The sequence below is a fragment of the Leptonotus elevatus genome, chromosome 12, assembly GCF_054856555.1.
Source record: "Leptonotus elevatus isolate MCC_2025b chromosome 12, RoL_Lele_1.0, whole genome shotgun sequence".
Lineage (NCBI taxonomy): Eukaryota > Metazoa > Chordata > Actinopteri > Syngnathiformes > Syngnathidae > Leptonotus > Leptonotus elevatus.
The window spans coordinates 11605449-11623270 of record NC_141250.1 but is presented as its reverse complement, the minus strand read 5'-3'; the positions used below and the strand labels follow the sequence as shown (position 1 = coordinate 11623270).

The window sequence follows — 17822 nt, the reverse complement described above, 5'->3', positions numbered from 1 at the left end:
TTGTTTTGCAGTGATAAGCATTAGAATATAGCTTAAGTTTTTCATAATTATTCACAAATCTGTTTAGCACTGTGGGTAAATCAGCTTGTTTGCAACATGGCCCTGGATGATCTCTTATACTCTGCTGTCACCTGCTGCCCGTTTTTGTAATAACTACCATTGCTTCAACCGTTCTGTGCAGTTGAGAGGCTGCATCAAAGCCTTCTGTATGCTCTAGCATAATTTTTTTTATAAATATGTCTTTGGGACACTTAAAACATTTAAAATAGAACATATTTATACGTTTTTGGGAGCAAGTGACCCTAACCCAAGTGCAATATGAGGCAGAAACATTCTTATTTTATACATGGTCCATGTGTAAAATAAAGTATTAATGGATTAAAGTTGTGTTTTAAAATCTAAATGGCTATGTTTGAAATTTTGAGTTGAATGATGTTTTTTAATGGGCAAAAGTGTTTTATGAAATAAGTGAAGAAATTGCAATTTAAGGTACATTCCCTTGAAGGCACATTCCCTTGCTTTAAACATGGAGTAGCCTTGGTCCAGAGTATTGATTTTTTTTTTAAAGTAAGCCAGATACCAGCCAGGCACTCGTAGGTAATGCTAACAGCTAGCTGCTACCAACTTAAGTCGGAGACTTCTACCGTATCATACAATGATGGCGTAATTAATTAGTGGTTTCTTAGCATCATAAATTAGCGATTGAATATGAATTTGGGAGTGTTGTGTTGATGTTGGTCGCAACTTTGTCAAAACTACAAACGTCTAAAACGGAAATTAAGCTAGCCATCACTCCACGACGTGGGCCACTTTCAAAGTAAATGTCTAAGGCTATTTGCATTGCCGTCAATGTATTTTTTTCCTTACCCTGAACGTAAGCGATGTGTTGCGTTGAGTTGGCTGAATGGTGTCTACTGTAAATGTGCACGTTGTTGTTCCGCAGATCGTCCGCGAGCCGAACCGTCCGTGGGGCCTGATCCGAACCGACCATGGATCAAATCAACACTGATCCATTGCACCACTAATCAATAGTTGTAGCACAACGTATGCTATGCAGGCTTATTGCCCCCTTTTTATTTCTCTGACTGTCTGAAATTGGTGAACCCCCTCATTTGAAATCACATTGCTTAAGATATTCTCCATCAGTAGCTTGTTTTACACAGAGATCCTGCAAATTTTTAACAAGAATGTAACAGAAGATGTAGCAGTCGTCTGCATTTGCCTTTTACGCAGAACTCAGGGAAACAGTGTATTGTGACCGTGTGTGCTTCATGGCTTATAGCAATCAAGAAAGTAGATGCACAATCATGTCAGCACCAACCTCTGGTATGAATAATGACAGCAATTGTTGCTTTCAACACAACAGGCCTAAATTGTGGCATCTCTGTACACAAATAGTCTCACTTATCTCCAACAGGAAACTTTGTACCTAACTTTTTTAAGGTCATGTTGAGTGCAATCTGCCATTATTTCCTAAGCAGGTGACTTGCCCAGTGCTCTACCAATATATGGCCACATTCAATCTTGCGCCTGAAATATGTGTATGGTTGCCACTCATGATAGCATCATAAACGTTAATGGGCTTCATTGGTTTCAAGCATTTTTATTTTGGAAAGGTAAGGGGCGATGCCAAAAACGTAGGTTGTAATGTGTCTTGACTTTCCTCCCTGTTATAAATGTAGCACAATTGAGCATTGCACTTGGACATCATCATGTGATCAGATTCTTATCATTATATTAATAAGTATAATAAAAATCTTATAATTATTTATCCGAGCGTGCACGAGAGTAAAAGATGGAAGGCAAAATAATCTTATTTTTGATTTTGTCATTTCGTATTACGGCCACGTATAAATGTATATATATATATTTAGAGCGTTGGGGCAATATTCCAAGAAAAAAATCTCACAAATTTGCCACGAAAAAGAAGCCTCGATTTGCAAAGGTCCACAGCTTGAGGATCATGCATTTAAATTAATTTGTTAAAATGTATATTTACTTGTACATTTATACTATTTATATAGTAGCTAAGTTGATGTGTCGAATCTGCTGCTCTCCGTCTTGCATTTACCTTAAGTATGCTAGCTTCTGATTGGTTAGTGTTAGTCAGCTGATCGGGGATCCGGAAGTGTTGTCGCTCTAGTTGCAGTGTGTGACAAGTATAGTTTAAATTAAGAATTAATCTGTCTCCATCCTGCCTTTTCATATTATAAATAGTGTCCCATTAACCATCAACGCATCCTCACATTAGGCTATAGCTACGCTACGTGTATTTCTCTTTGCCACTTTATAAACTTACAAATTTACAAAACTTTTCTTGCATAATAGCCACTTTATAGTTTGCGACTTTATAAAGTGGCAAATTTGTGAGTTCTCGGAATATTGCCCCGCCCACTTAAAAAAAAAAAATTTCCTGGCCCTAATATATAATTGTGTAAAAGAGGACTACCGTGATTTATTTTGTTTTTGTTTTTTGAATTGTTATTAACAAATTCAATTGAACAGCAGTCTTGGCAGACAGAACTTAACCTTTTAGGGGGGTTATTTAAATATACACTGTCAAAATAATTACTCTACACTTTGGTCATCCAGTATACTATGTACACCATGTTTGGAAACAAATTATGTAAAAGTCCATCTACGTCTGCATTGATAAGTGACATGAATGCTGAATTAGTTGCTTTGTTTCATACTTTAACACTGAACAATGATTCTGGTGTCTTGTACCTCTGGTGCTTCAGACTAAAAGACCTTAACTTCAAGTAGACATACACTATTGCGATTTTTTTTCTTGAAAATTTATTACCTTTCTGAAGTGTCGTAATAACATGTATGTGACATGCTTTTGTTAACAATATCCCATAAATCAAGAATTATATGGCATTTTTTACACCCTATTTCCTTTTTTTGAAAAAAATCAAGATCGTCTCATGCAAGTGAGCCAGCCATCATCCCGCCCTACATCCTACAGAGCAAATGGCAAGCATTTTTTTGGGGACTGACGAGCTGTATCTTTTGCGCTGTCTCCGGCGCCTCTTCCGCCACACTTGGCGACTTGCCTCCGGTGGAGCGGGCTGCTTGCTTCTACAAGCAGAAGCAAAGTGGGGGAGAAAAACTGCCTTTAGCTTAAACACAACAAAAATGTTTTAGTTGACAGAGGCAAAAATTAACTCTTTGAGTATGTACCGCATGGGCACATCGCCAAACACAGACACACCGATACACAGACTTCTTTACCGATCTATCAAAGTTTCATTTATGAGAAGCTAACACTGTTGTAATGCTAATCAGCATTCATCAACTCTCATTGTATCCCCCAAACCAAAGTGCCAAATTACACAGGTCAATGTTGCAGTGTGCTGCATGAATAATGATTTATTGCTGGTAACATTTGCATCTGTTTTCGTTTTGCAGCAATTAGCATTAGAATATAGCTGAGTTGTTATCATTATTCACAAACCTGTTGAAAACACTGGGAAAAAGAGCTTGTTGCAACATGGCCCTGTCTGATCTCTTATACTCTGCTGCCACCTGCTGGCCGTTTTTGTAATAACTACCATTGCTGTTCAACAAATGGAAGAATGAGCCCTTTTACTGGACTAATAAGACACTACATCAGTGACATGTATTTGACCGTGATTGTACGGCCACGGGCGATAAACACACAGACGATCAGTTGCGTCATTAAGCAAAGAAGGAGCCACTTACAAAACTTAAAACATTAATTGATTACTGACAAAGATCTAACCAGTTTTTACTGGCGTCTACAAAGACCTGCCGCTACTAGAAACAATACCGGATATCCGCAAAACGTGTCCGTCCCCAAAAAGGATCCGGCTAGAAATGATAAAAAACTGCTCAAGGCATAACAGTCAACATGGCGTTGTGAATTGAAACTTTTTTTTTTTACATTGATGCACGTTTTAAGCCGTTTAAATCAATTTCCGATGTACCGTTACATCCCTAGTCGCAATTAATATGTATTGTGAACGATTACACAAACGAATTACGTCATAGTGAGTAAACAACACACATGTTTTCTAACTTGATTGATCCTCTTTAATGTGCAAAGTGTTAAAAAAAGAAAGAAAGAAAGAAAGAAAAGGGAGAGGAGTGGGGGAGGGGGTGTTAGTACCAGTACAGACAAATTGAGCTGCTCAGCTAGAAAGACCTAAAACTAATAGAAATGTCACCAAACATGAAGGACATTACTGATCATTTAGGAAGTATTCAACAGGAATGGTTGATTCCATGTAAGTCATTTAAAAAGGGAAACTAATCTAAATTGAATGAATACTCTTAGATATAATAGACTGATCGTTTGCATTTGTAAACTGAATGTTCACATTCAATTTGTAAATCGTGAAATTTGTACTATTTGAGATAAGAGAGCTAATGTCCAAAGTTTTGTGGCTGTATTAAATTCAGTAATGCCCTGGGCGAGGGGAGTGGCGAGAATTCTGGGTGTTCTTAATCAATTGGCCAAGGTGGCCGCCGCCTTGGGCGAGCGGAGTGGCGAGAATCCTTGACGTACCTAATCAATTGGCCAAGTTGGGCGCCGCCCTGGGTGGGCGGAGTGGCGAGAATTCTGGGCGTACCTAATCAATTGGCCAAGATGGCCACCGCCCTGCGCGAGCGGAGGGGAGAGAATCCTTGGTGTACCTAATCAATTGGCCAAGATGGCTGCCGCCCTGGATGGGCAGAGTGGCAAGAATCCAGGGTGTACCTAATTAATTGACCAGAATCCTGGGTGCACCTAATAAATTGGCCAAGATGGCCGCCGCCCTGGGTGGGTGAGGGGGAGAGAATCCTTGACGTACCGAATCAATTGGCCAAGATGGCCGCCGCCCTGGGCAAGCGGAGTGGCGAGAATCCTGGGCGTACCTAATAAATTGGCCAAGATGGCCGCCGACTCGGGTGGGCGAGGGGGAGAGAATCCTTGGCGTACCTAATTAATTGGCCAAGATGGCCGCCACCCTGGGCGAGCGGAGTGGCAAGAATCCTGGGCGTACCTAATCAATTGGCCAAGATGGCCGCCCGTACATAGGCCAAGCCTTGAGTACACCAAGAAAAAAAGGGGGTGAGTTGAGCTCAACAGTAAGAGAGATGATTGGCTGAGGCAGTTGCTATGCAAGTGAGAGACCAGGCAGTATAGCTAAAAAAAAAACACTATTTAAATAGCAGTCCATTCCATTGCCTTTAAAAAAATTTTTTATAATAATGTTCATTCATTTTGTTTAAATGTTTTTTTAAAAAAAAACATTTAAATGAGCTGAACAGTTTAAAATTTAAACGTTTGAAATCGGTCAAGAAATGTGGAAGTTAACCATAATCAACATAAACTAAAAGTATCTTACTGCCCCTTTAAGAAACATGCACATTCACGCACACACATTTGATTTTAACTTGTTGGACACATTTGACTTGGAGACATCACGCACACACATTCAACTGAAATGTATGAGATACGCACACCTCGAACAAAAGCCTCTCACGACTTAAAGGTTGAAGATGCAGATTCCAGAAATGGCTCGTTAGAACGGCAAGGGTTTGGGGAACGCCAAATGAGAGCAGGTTGAAAACTTATGATTTATCGAAAATGAAGAGAGAAAGGCGGCGAAATTAACATGGAAAAGATAGGCGTCCAAGTCCGACTTCTCCTCGCTTAAAGTGAAAATAAAGGTACTAAATGACACCTTAGCCAAATAAAAGTGGGTTTGTCAGAAAGCAGACACTTGTGACTACAAAATGTGAGAATTTGATGTCTAGTGAGCAAAGATTGTGGCCATGGTGACGAGTTGAAGTGAAAGTTTTGGAAATAGATTTTTTGGTTCCCGTCACTCAAAGGCTAATTGCTCCATTCAAGCCGACGCAATACACACCAATGTTAAAAGGCTATTTCCCTCACTGTCTTTGAACCCGCACAGGGGGGAGAGCTTTCATTCCTTAATTTTTTTTGACACTGAGCTAAAGATGGGAAAAATTGCAACAAAATAAGCTAAAATTCATATCGGTCGGTTAACGTATGCGCGCGCAGCGTGTCTTGGAAAAAGGTGCTTGATGTGTGATTTTGTCTTTCCTTTTCCCATTCATTTCAATGGGACTTTCTTTTGGGAGTTTTTTGGGAATAGCGTCGCCATGGTAACTCCGAATTCTTAGAAAAATAATGCCGCAGCGAGTCAGATCGAGCCGCATCGTTTGATACCTCATTTCTGCCGGTGCGATCTACGGTACGGGCCGCATTTTTGCGGAAAATAAACCCTTTTTCCCTTTTTCTAGGATAATAATATGTGCCTTCTGCTTCGCAGCAGGCCCATAACTAGAAAAATTCCCGCGGAAATTTTGAATGGGCCTGCTGACTCTTTTCAATGAGCTGAACAGTTTAAAATTTCAACCATTGAAATCGCTCAAGAAATGTGCAAGTTAACCATAATCAAGATCAAATAAAGTATCTTACTGTCCCTTTAAGAAATATGCACATTCACGCACACACATTTGATTTTAACCAACATTTCAATGAGCTGAACAGTTTAAAATTTAAACCATTGAAATCGCTCAAGAAATGTAAAAGTTAACCATCATCAACATCAACTAAAAGTATCTTACTGTCCCTTTAAGAAACATGCACATTCACGCACACACATTTGATTTTAACCAACATTTAAATGAGCTGAACAGTTTAAAATTCAAACCGTTGAAATCGGTCAAGAAATGTGGAAGTTATAATCAACTAAAAGTATTACTGCCCCTTTAAGAAACATGCACATTCACGCACCAACAGACGTCACGCAGCAACATTCCATTGATTTTGTATAGGATTACGCTCACCTCAAACAAAAGCCTGTCACGACTTAACGGTTGAAGATGCAGATTCCAGAAATGGCTCGTTAGAACGGCAAGGGTTTGGGGAATGCGAGCATGTTCTCAGTTTTTTAATCGGATGAAAAATGACCAAATGAGAGCAGGTTGAAAACTTATGATTGATCGAAAATGAAGAGGGGAAAACGGCGAAATTAACATGGAGGAGATAGGCGCGAAAGTCCGACTTCTCCTCGCTTAAAGTGAAAATAAAGGTACTAAATGACACCTTAGCCAAATAAAACTTAGTTTGGTATGGTAACTGGGAATTCTTAGAAAAATAATGCCGCACCGAGTCAGATCGAGCCGCATCGTTTGATACCTCATTTGTCCCGGTGCGATCTACGGTACGGGCCGCATTTTAGCAGAAAAAAACGCGGAAGATTAAAAAATAATATAATATTAAACCACTTTTTCTAGGATAGTAATATGTGCCTTCTGCGAATGTGCCTTCTGCTTCGCAGCAGGCCCATAATAATATTAAACCCTTTTTTCTAGGATAGTAATATGTGCCTGATTGCTCCGCAAGCAGCAGCGAAGGCTCCGCTCAGCAGGCCCATAATTACCATTTGGTTAACTGGATCTATGAAAAATACAATGTCATTTTAAAAACAGTGTTGATGACTCATACCTTCTGCAAGAGTTATTTGTCGTCTACAAGAAATCCTTTTCTTTATTTCTTGCAAACATACTGCAAAAGTGGGAGAAAATGTTCACACAATTTAGAAGAAAAAAACTGGTTAATTTCAAGCATGCTCATCATCATGGCTTATTATCGGTGTGTGTGTGTGTGTGTGTGTGTTTTTTTTTTTTTTACCTGAACATCGATATTTGCTGCGGAACATGTACCCGGAAATGAAGCTTATCAAGACCAGGGCAGCAATTAACAAAACTAATATTATGTAAAACCAGATAGGAATTCTAGCAACGGATGTTTTGTCTGCAAACAAAAGTTAAACTCATCTCAGTGCAAAATCGTGTTAAAATTGCAATTCCAATTATATGCAAGCACAGCTTGAATGTTACAATATTGCATGATTGTCGATTAAACTTACCAGGGAAACAGTCCTTCGCACTGAATGTGGCTGATTCGTTGCTGAGAGGGTTGCTCACATCACATTGATAAACTTGATCGTTATTGTCATTGCTGAGAGTTATTTTTAAGTTTGGGCCAGTTCGCTCCTTTTCCTTTGAGCGCCACTTAAACTTTAATAAATGCGGACATTTGCACTCTGTTGTGCACACAAGCATCGCCTGGCTTATGTTGATCATCTCACAGGATATGATGGGTTTGGTTACTTTGTCTGCAAATAAACAGAAAAATTGCAAAACCTGACTGAATACACGACACACATACGTTAGAAAACGCAACGTTCAGCAAACACTCGAACGTTGATCCGTGAAAGATTTGTGACCAAAAGGTCACATTTCAAGTCACCAAAGTACATTACAAGTCGTTTTTGGATGAGATGCTAGTCGACTACTGGTGACCTGCCATTGAGCAAGGCAATAAAAGTAAATCTTTCTATTCATTCATGAACTCAGATGAAACAAAAGCAATATTTCACAGTATTAATAAAACAAGTATGGCTGATAAGATAAACTTACCTATAACCTCAATCGTATACTTCAAACCATCATACTTGTCGCCTGTCTTCAATTTTAAGTCATAGTTTCCACTGTCTTCATATTTGGCATTTTTGATAGTCAGTTCTGCAGTGTTCTGATCCAGAAAAATTATTTTCTCATATGTTGGGTACACATACGGACGTTCCTCCATGACATTAAACTCTACCAAGTAGCTTCCATCATGTGCCCAGATAATCGAGTCTGGTTTTTTTGAGAGGTCTGGCACCAACGTAATATCCTGACCCTTGAGTGCATATTTCCGAACCTGTGCAGAAACTGGAAGGAGATCGATGAGGGAGATGGGGAGAGAGTTGTGTGAAATTTTATTTTAATTTCATTTAAAATTTCCATACATAAAATGACACTTATAGAATGTTTGTCATTCTTTTTTTGAAGGACGAATCCATATGTTTAATGATCTCTTGATTAAGAGGCTGGAAACAAAGCGATCAAAGGAGTGATCCAAAGATGCACATCCTTCCAGAATAATTGTCATTTTTGACACGAAAAATACACGTGCTCAGTGGTTCCAATATTGTTCATCGCCTCCTCCTGGAGGGAGGAAGAACGTGCCTTTACACACGTGAATTAGAGGGTGCCACCGGAGTGGATTTTCACTCCCGTCTCATCCCACTCCCACAGGAAAAAATCTTGTCCCTTCCCACAACATAGCAAAAAAATCAATCTTAGCCCCGGACATTCTGCTTCCGTTCAGAATGACTTCCACTCCCGTACCGCTCCTATTTTAGAGGGGAGCTACATTTAAAAAACACACACACATCAGTCAGAGGTTCTTTCCCTCTCCGTATGCTCCCATTAACTTTTAACCCAGTCCCGTCCCGATCCCATCATTAAATGCAAATTTGACTCCCATTTTGTGGGAATCCCGCAACACCCCCGAAAAAATTTCAGCCTCATTGTGACTACCTGAGGACCTTGTGTGTGTAAATTTCTTGAAACTACGGAAGAGGATTAGGGCCGGTGAAGAGAAAAAAACAAGTTTGGCAAGATTCTCACTTTATTCTCATAATTCTGACTTAATTCTGAGAATAAAGTGAGAATCCTGCCAAACGTGTTTTTTTTTCTCTTTACTGGGCCTAATCCTCTTCCGTATGAAACTTTTTGAAAATTAGCTGATAAATGCATACACAGGATAAACAAACACATGAAAATCGTGCATATATCTGTGAATCTGAAAAACATGAACAATGCGAAAATGTGCGTGCCTCTGAAAAACACATAAAACTGACAAATATGTTTGTGTGAACAATTTCGAGACAAAGCTACATGCTATGAAACATATAAACATGACAGTCTATAAGTGTTAAGGTAATAATCTTCATGGTTTTCATCCAACGCATAAAGACTTTTTAAACTTACCGATCCCGGCAGTAAGTATGAAATAGACCAGGCCAAGTTGGCAGACCATCATCAAAAATTCACAAAAGTAAATCGCCAGTACTCTAAAGCGATGAGCTTCTTCGCTGAATACAGTAGAGGAGCTAAAGTGCAACCAAGCAGGTAGGAATTCTTTCACTTTCACTTTTACCCCCGCACCGCCGCTCCTTTTACTGTATTCAGTGACGACGCTCTTTGTTTGTATCACATCCTTCAAAGTAAAACATAAGAGTTGATCAGCCATTCACTTTTGAATATTTGACATCTTGGAGTTCCGAGGGGGTCTGCATGAGACCTCATGTGCGAAGAAGCAGAACTGAGATCAGTGCGAGCTCCTGTTAAAGTTACTTACCTGTGACTTACTTGATAATGTCAAGTTACTTATAGTCGGACCCACAAGATTATGACTTTTGGCTACTTTTAACTATGTTGGCTGGCTGCTTCATAAATGAGAAAAAAAACAGCATATAAAATCATAATGTATTTTTCATTTGCACTTGCACCGTTAATCTTCAATGTGTCCACAATTACCACTGCTTCCAATGAATGCATTATGTTGGAGCATTAAGTAAATGGCTGAATATAAAAAAGGCAAGAACCAGGACTTGGAAAAACGCATACAGGGGGGAAAAAAACATTCAAAATACAGGCAGGAAATAAAGAACATGCAGAGCAGTGAAGGCAGCAGAGGTGGCGGAGTCAAACCTGAAACAAAAGGCACGGATGGGCATGACAGCTGGTAGAGCAGGTTTGGGATACTTCCAGAGGGAGGTCAGCAAACTGGAAAAATGAGTCACATAAGGTTCTCTAGGTCTTTGTCGTTATTATTATTATTATTATTATTATTATTACTGTTATTGTTGTTGTTGTTGTTGTTGTTGTTGTTGTTGTTGTTACGACCAGTTACTTGACTGGGTGATTTGTGTCCTGTGACACGAATATTAACTCATTCACTGCCATAAATTCATTTGGACTATTTCTATTAGTTTAAAATGTTTTCCCACTTTTGTTAACAAGATGAAATGAAAATCTAGAAAAAATTTGTATTGTACATTTAGAACAAATTTGTGATTAATCGTGAGTTAACTAGTGAAGTCATGCGATTAATTACGATTACAAAATTTAATTGCTTGATGCCCCTAATTTTTAACAATCTTTTTTTTAAATCACGTCAGGCGATTAAAATTGTAATTAATCGCATGACTTCACTAGTTAACTCACAAATTTTATATCTGTTCTAAATGTACAATAAAAAAATTATAGGTTTTCATACTCTTGTAAAAAAAAAATTTAAACTGAGAGAAATAGTTCAAAAGAATTTTTAACATCTATAACCGTCAATGGCAGTGAATGAGTTAACATCACCCGATTGACATCTAGTGAATAATACATCAATACATTCACCCATGGCAAACCGGTTCTAGGTGAGGAGCCAGACAAAGCACAGCTCAAAGACACAACAGCAGTGTACTACTACGTACACTATAAAAAAGAAAAGAAAGAAGATAAACTAGGTCTAGACTATCAATAAGCATCATCAAAAAATAAACTTAGGAAATGTTTGAAGTATTGCAAAAGCAACATGATAGTATAAATAAGTAGTAGTAAATAAGAGTTGCTTCAAGCTGCTATTTTTTCACTCTGTTTACAGTAAAACCGGCATGTTTAAATGTTGTACTGAACTCCCGTTTCCACGCATGCTGGTGTGAAGACCGAATAATGCTGAGGCCTGTTTGGACTTTGCATCTCATGGCTAACATCATGTTGTTCTACTGTACCTGTAGACAGCAAAGCAGTTGAGCTAAGTAGTGCAAGCACAAATTCCACAATCACAATTCCACAGATTTTTTTAAACTGGTGATTCTGCCCATCCCAGTTCTCGATGTTTTTTATTTAAAATGCTCCACATAGGACTGATACATATTCCCCATGACACACGGGATTATAAACAAAAAATATAGTGAAAAATATCGCCAGGCTCCCCATTCCCACATCTGGACAGAGCTAGGGAAGCCTCACCATCTCACCACCTCATGCACCATCAAAAAAGTCAAAACAAAAGCACATGAGAAAATCATATTTTGTTATGTAATCATGATCAAAACAGGTGACAAAATAAAAATCAAATATGCACACGCTTCTGTGAGTAAAATATACATTTGTATTCCAAACAATTCAGATAGTAAAGCTTTCATTGGCAGACAACATTATGCGTCTGGGACATTGCACATTATGTTCAGTTAAAAATAAATGAAGACAATTCAACAAAGTGCAAAAGGGCAAAATAGCAGTCATCTGATTTGGCTTACCTGTGAATCATTGACCAATATTTACAGTTTCTGAGTTCAAAGCGGCGTTCCCGTGCATATACTTCCTGGTATAAAGTTGGAAAAGTCTAACTTCCCACCTTCCTCGAATGCAGCATTAGGCAACATGGCCTTGTCATGTACTCAAACACATCCATGATCCCTGGTAGGCCATAAATTGGACCAACACCATGACTAACTTATCATGGCGCTTCATATTGTACCGTGGCTTCATTTCAGTAGTTGGGGATCGTCTACAATCTGAATAGCAGGTCACTAATAAGAGATTTTCTACTTTTGTATTGTTGTGCCTTCCATCTCTCTTATTTGATCATGCTTCTTGCCAGGTTTCTTTTTTTCTGATTTTTTTTGCTTGGTGAAGGACGTGCCTTGGAAACAAAGAAACCACCTTTGCCTTCATTTTTTCCAGACATTAGAGCTTCTTCACAACCTTGCTGAGCGAAGTCATCCCCACATTTGGCAATGTCCGTAGCTGTGGATTAAGCACATCAGGAAGCAGTGAGCGTCATTTTTTAGTTACTCTTTTAAAAAATGGCTTCAGTTGGAAGATATTACAATTACATATGTTGGAATGGAATTTTAGTTTAATATTAGATTACTAATACAATTTTGTACTAATAATCAACAATTACCGTTTGGTTAACTGGATCTATGAAAAATAAAATGTCATTTTAAAAACAGTGTTGATGACTCATACCTTCTGCAAGAGTTCTTTGTCGTCTACAAGAAATCCTTTTCTTTATTTCTTGCAAACATACTGCAAAAGTGGGAGAAAATGTTCACACAATTTAGAAGAAAAAACTGGTTAATTTTAAGCATGCTCATCATCATGGCTTATTATCGGTGTGTGTGTGTGTGTGTGTGTGTGTGTGTGTGTGTGTGTGTGTGTGTGTGTGTGTGTGTGTGTGTGTGTGGTTTTTTTACCTGAACATCGATATTTTCTGCGGACCATGTACCCGGAAATAAAGCCGGGAATCAAGCCCAGGGCAGCACTTGTCAAAAATTACATTATGTCAGGACAGATGAAAATTCTAGCAACGGATGTTTTGTCTGCAAACAAAAGTTGAACTCATCTCAGTGCAAAATCGTGTTAAAATTGCAATTCCAATTTTATGCAAGCACAGCTTGAATGTTACAATATTGCATGATTGTCGATTAAACTTACCAGGGAAGCAGTCCTTCGCACTGAATGTGGCTGTTTCGTTGCTGAGAGGGTTGCTCACATCACATTGATAAACTTGATCGTTATTGTCATTGCTGAGAGTTATGTTTAAGTTTGGGCCAATTCGCTCCTTTCCCTGTGAGCGCCACTTAAACTTTAATAAATGCGGACATTTGCACTCTGTTGTGCACACAAGCATCGCATGGCTTATGTTGATCATCTCACAGGATATGATGGGTTTGGTTACTTTGTCTGCAAATAAACAGAAAAATTGCAAAACCTGACTGAATACACGACACACATACGTTAGAAAACTCAACGTTCAGCAAACACTCGAACGTTCATCCGTGAAAGATTTGTGACCAAAAGGTCACATTTCAAGTCACCAAAGTACATTACAAGTCGTTTTTGGATGAGATGCTCGTCGACTACTGGTGACCTGCCATTGAGCAAGGCAATAAAAGTAAATCTTTCTATTCATTCATGAACTCAGATGAAACAAAAGCAATATTTCACAGTATTAATAAAACAAGTATGGCTGATAAGATAAACTTACCTATAACCTCAATCGTATACTTCAAACGATCATACTTGTCGCCTGTCATCAATTTTAAGTCATAGTTTCCACTGTCTTCATATTTGGCATTTTTGATAGTCAGTTCTGCAGTGTTCTGATCCAGAAAAGTTCTATTCTCATATGTTGGGTACACATACGTCCGTATGACATTAAACGATACCACGTTTCTTCCTTCATGTACCCAGATAATCGAGTCTGGTTTTTCTGAGAGGTCTGGCACCCACGTAATATCCTGACCCTTGAGTGCATATTTCCGAACCTGTGCAGAAACTGGAAGGAGATAGATGAGGGAGATGGGGAGAGAGTTGTGTGAAAATTAATCACACAAATATGTCCGTGAGTTTGTTAATGTTGTGTTGTATGCATTTATCATGACATAGTAATTGTAAAAGCTCAATTCAACTTGTGAGTTGTTGAATGTGAGGTTGTGAATCGGCAGGCATTTTTGTTTGCAAAACTCTTTATTTGAACAATGTAGTCCAATATGCAAAAATGCCAACGATCAAACAATCAGTTTTCAACACAAATCAACATAACTGTTACGGGAACAGTAGTCAACCTATAAATATAAAATCAAACGTAAAAAAATACACATATAATTGTTAATTAAACAAAACATATTAAAATAACATGACAGGGGAAAAAAAGCAGGACATATTCAACTCAATGAAAGGGGAAATTCCTTCCGGATGTTAGATAAGGTTTGTACTTTTGGTCTTTTAATCAAATTAAATAACCTAATGTACATACCGAATTTGTTTATAACATTTCGAAAAAAGGGGTTAGATTTTTGAGACTTTGAAAATTTTTATTAAACATTTCCATATGACACTTATAGAAGGTTTGTCATTCTTTTTTTGAAGGAGGAATCCATATGTTTAATGATCTCTTGATTAAGAGGCTGGAAACAAAGCGATCAAAGGAGTGATCCAAAGATGCACATCCTTCCAGAATAATTGAAAAAAGGACCTTGTGTGAGTAAATATCTTGAAACTACGGAAGAGGATTAGGCCGGTGAAGAGAAAAAAACAAGTTTGGCAAGATTCTCACTTTATTCTCATAATTCTGCCTTTAATCTAAGAATTCTCACTTTAAAGCGAGAATTCTCACTAATCTCAGAATTATGACTGTAAAGTCAGAATTCTGAGAATAAAGTGAGAATCCATCCAAACGTGTGTTTTTTTCTCTTTACTGGGCCTAATCTTCTTCCGTATGAAACTTTTTGAAAATTAGCTGATAAATGCATACACAAGATAAACAAACACATGAAAATCGTGGATATATTTGTGAATCTGAAAAACATGAACAATGCGAAAATGTGCGTGCCTCTGAAAAACACATAAAACTGACAAATATGTTTGTGTGAACAATTTCGAGACAAAGCTACATGCTATGAAACGTATAAACATGACAGTCTATAAGTGTTAAGGTAATAATCTTCATGGTTTTCATCCAACACATAAAGACTTTTTAAACTTACCGATCCCGGCAGTAAGTATGAAATAGACCAGGCCAAGTTGGCAGACCATCATCAAAAATTCACAAAAGTAAATCGCCAGTACTCTAAAGCGATGAGCTTCTTCGCTGAATACAGTAGATGAGCTAGGGTGCAACTAAGCAGGTAGAAATTCTTTCACTTTTAACTTCACCACCACACCCTCGCACCTTTTTCTGTATTCAGTGAAGACGCTCTTCGTTTGTATCACACATTCAAAGTAAAACATAAGAGTTGATCAGCCATTCACTTTTGAATATTTGACATCTTGGGGTTCCGAGGGGGTCTGCATGAGACCTCATATGCGAAGAAGCAGAACTGAGATCAGTGCGAGCTCCTGTTAAAGTTACTTACCTGTGACTTACTTGATAATGTCAAGTTACTTATAGTCGGACCCACAAAATTATGACTTTTGGCTACTTTTAACTATGTTGGCTGGCTGCTTCATAAATGAGAAAAAAAAAAACGCATATAAAATCATAATGTATTTGCCATTTGCACTTGCACCGTTAATCTTCAATGTGTCCACAATTACCACTGCTTCCAATGAATGCATTATGTTGGAGCATTAAGTAAATGGCTGAATATAAAAAAGGCAATAACCAGGACTTGGAAAAACGCATACAGGGGGGAAAAAACCATTCAAAATACAGGCAGGAAATAAAGAACATGCAGAGCAGTGAAGGCAGCAGAGGTGGCGGAGTCAAACCTGAAACAAAAGGCACGGATGGGCATGACAGCTGGTAGAGCAGGTTTGGTATACTTCCAGAGGGAGGTCAGCAAACTGGAAAAATGAGTCACATAAGGTTCTCTAGGTCTTTGTCGTTATTGTTGTTGTTGTTGTTGTTGTTGTTGTCGTTATTATTGTTGTTGTTGTTGTTGTTGTTGTTGTTGTTGTTGTTGTTGTTGGTGTTGTTGTTGTTGTTGTTGTTGTTGTTGTTGTTGTTGTTGTTGTTGTTGTTGTTGTTGTTACGACCAGTTACTTGACTGGGTGATTTGTGTTCTGTGACACGAATATTAACTCATTCACTGCCATAAATTCATTTGGACTATTTCTATTAGTTTAAAATGTTTTCCCACTTTTGTTAACAAGATGAAATGAAAACCTAGAAAAAAATTGTATTGTACATTTAGAACAAATTTGTGATTAATCGTGAGTTAACTAGTGAAGTCATGCGATTAATTTCGATTACAAAATGTAATTGCTTGATGCCCCTAATTTTTAACAATCTTTTTTTTAAATCACGTCAGGCGATTAAAATTGTAATTAATCGCATGACTTCACTAGTTAACTCACAAATTGTATATCCGTTCTAAATGTACAATAAAAAAATTCTAGGTTTTCATACTCTTGTAAAAAAAACAATTAAACTGAGAGAAATAGTTCAAAATAATTTTTGACATCTGTAACCGTCAATGGCAGTGAATGAGTTAACATATCACCCGATTGACATCTAGTGAATAATACATCAATACATTCTACTAAAAGGCTAGAAGGAAAGCCACATACAATGTTGTCATTGTCCATGCAATTTCTAGATGTTTAATATTTATTGAAAACTGATGAAGCAGACCAAAGTTAAAGAAAGAATCAAAATAGACATCGCATACTGCACCTCTACATAAACAGAGAGAGAATGAGACCCAAATGAGTCTTTTGCAGTCTTTACATTTTAATAAAAAGTCTGTCCCGAAACTGGTTTCCAATCATTGCCCAAAATAAATGTTAATCATGTTTGTCCATTCATTTAACATGCCTTTAGATCATTGGGGTTCCGCGGGAAATGGATTCACTTAATCTGTCCGCATAATATGTATCAGTGAGATGACAGGCAGAGCAATGAAAACCTCTTCCGCTAGATGGCAGAAGAGTCAACATGTATGTCCACCTGTGACTTTTCATACAACAGTCATAGCTTTGTGTTCAGTTAAAAGGCATACACTTCACACTAAGTAAATCTGCGAGTAAATTAATACAAGCGCTTCGGGATGTCAGCATATTTACACTCGAACTTTTTGTAAAAGGTAACTTACATAACTAAAATCAAAATGCACCACTTGAAAGTGCCAGGCAGTTATTTTGTATAATAAGTGAGTTGGTAAGGACCCGAACACTAGCTTATGGGATTGATTTTATGCACACTGTACCTTTGCAACAACACAAAAAATATATATATTTTGCAGGCATTGAATAAACGGAATAATCCTTCTGCAAGATTTCAAGACAGCAAATCCGTCCCAGTCCTGCTGGCTCCACCTTTTGTGCAGGCTGTGTATTGTAAGTGGAAGAATTTATTGTTGGCAACCCTTTCAAGAACTGTAAAGTGCATAATAAATATATAATATATGAGAAGATAAAATATCTACATACATCAA

General features: G+C 38.0%; 1 protein-coding gene and 1 long non-coding RNA gene across 2 annotated transcripts in view; one reads left to right on the top strand and one right to left on the bottom strand.

The window, feature by feature from the left end:
- Positions 1–15579, bottom strand: part of LOC147164573 (uncharacterized) — a 32163-nt gene extending 16584 nt beyond the window's left edge. The window contains exons 1-7 of the mRNA XM_086090850.1: positions 15432–15579; positions 13931–14221; positions 13378–13626; positions 8467–8763; positions 7914–8162; positions 7676–7798; positions 7490–7549 (exon numbers count right to left, since the gene is read on the bottom strand). Coding sequence (XP_085946976.1) covers positions 7490–7549; positions 7676–7798; positions 7914–8162; positions 8467–8763; positions 13378–13626; positions 13931–14221; positions 15432–15483 — 1321 coding nt within the window. The 5' untranslated portion in view covers positions 15484–15579. The remainder of the gene's footprint in view (positions 1–7489; positions 7550–7675; positions 7799–7913; positions 8163–8466; positions 8764–13377; positions 13627–13930; positions 14222–15431) is intronic.
- Positions 12385–12893, top strand: LOC147164574 (uncharacterized). Its single transcript, XR_015096651.1, has 2 exons — positions 12385–12463; positions 12622–12893. It is a non-coding gene; the product is annotated as an uncharacterized LOC147164574 (long non-coding RNA).
- Positions 15580–17822: the final 2243 nt, after the last annotated feature.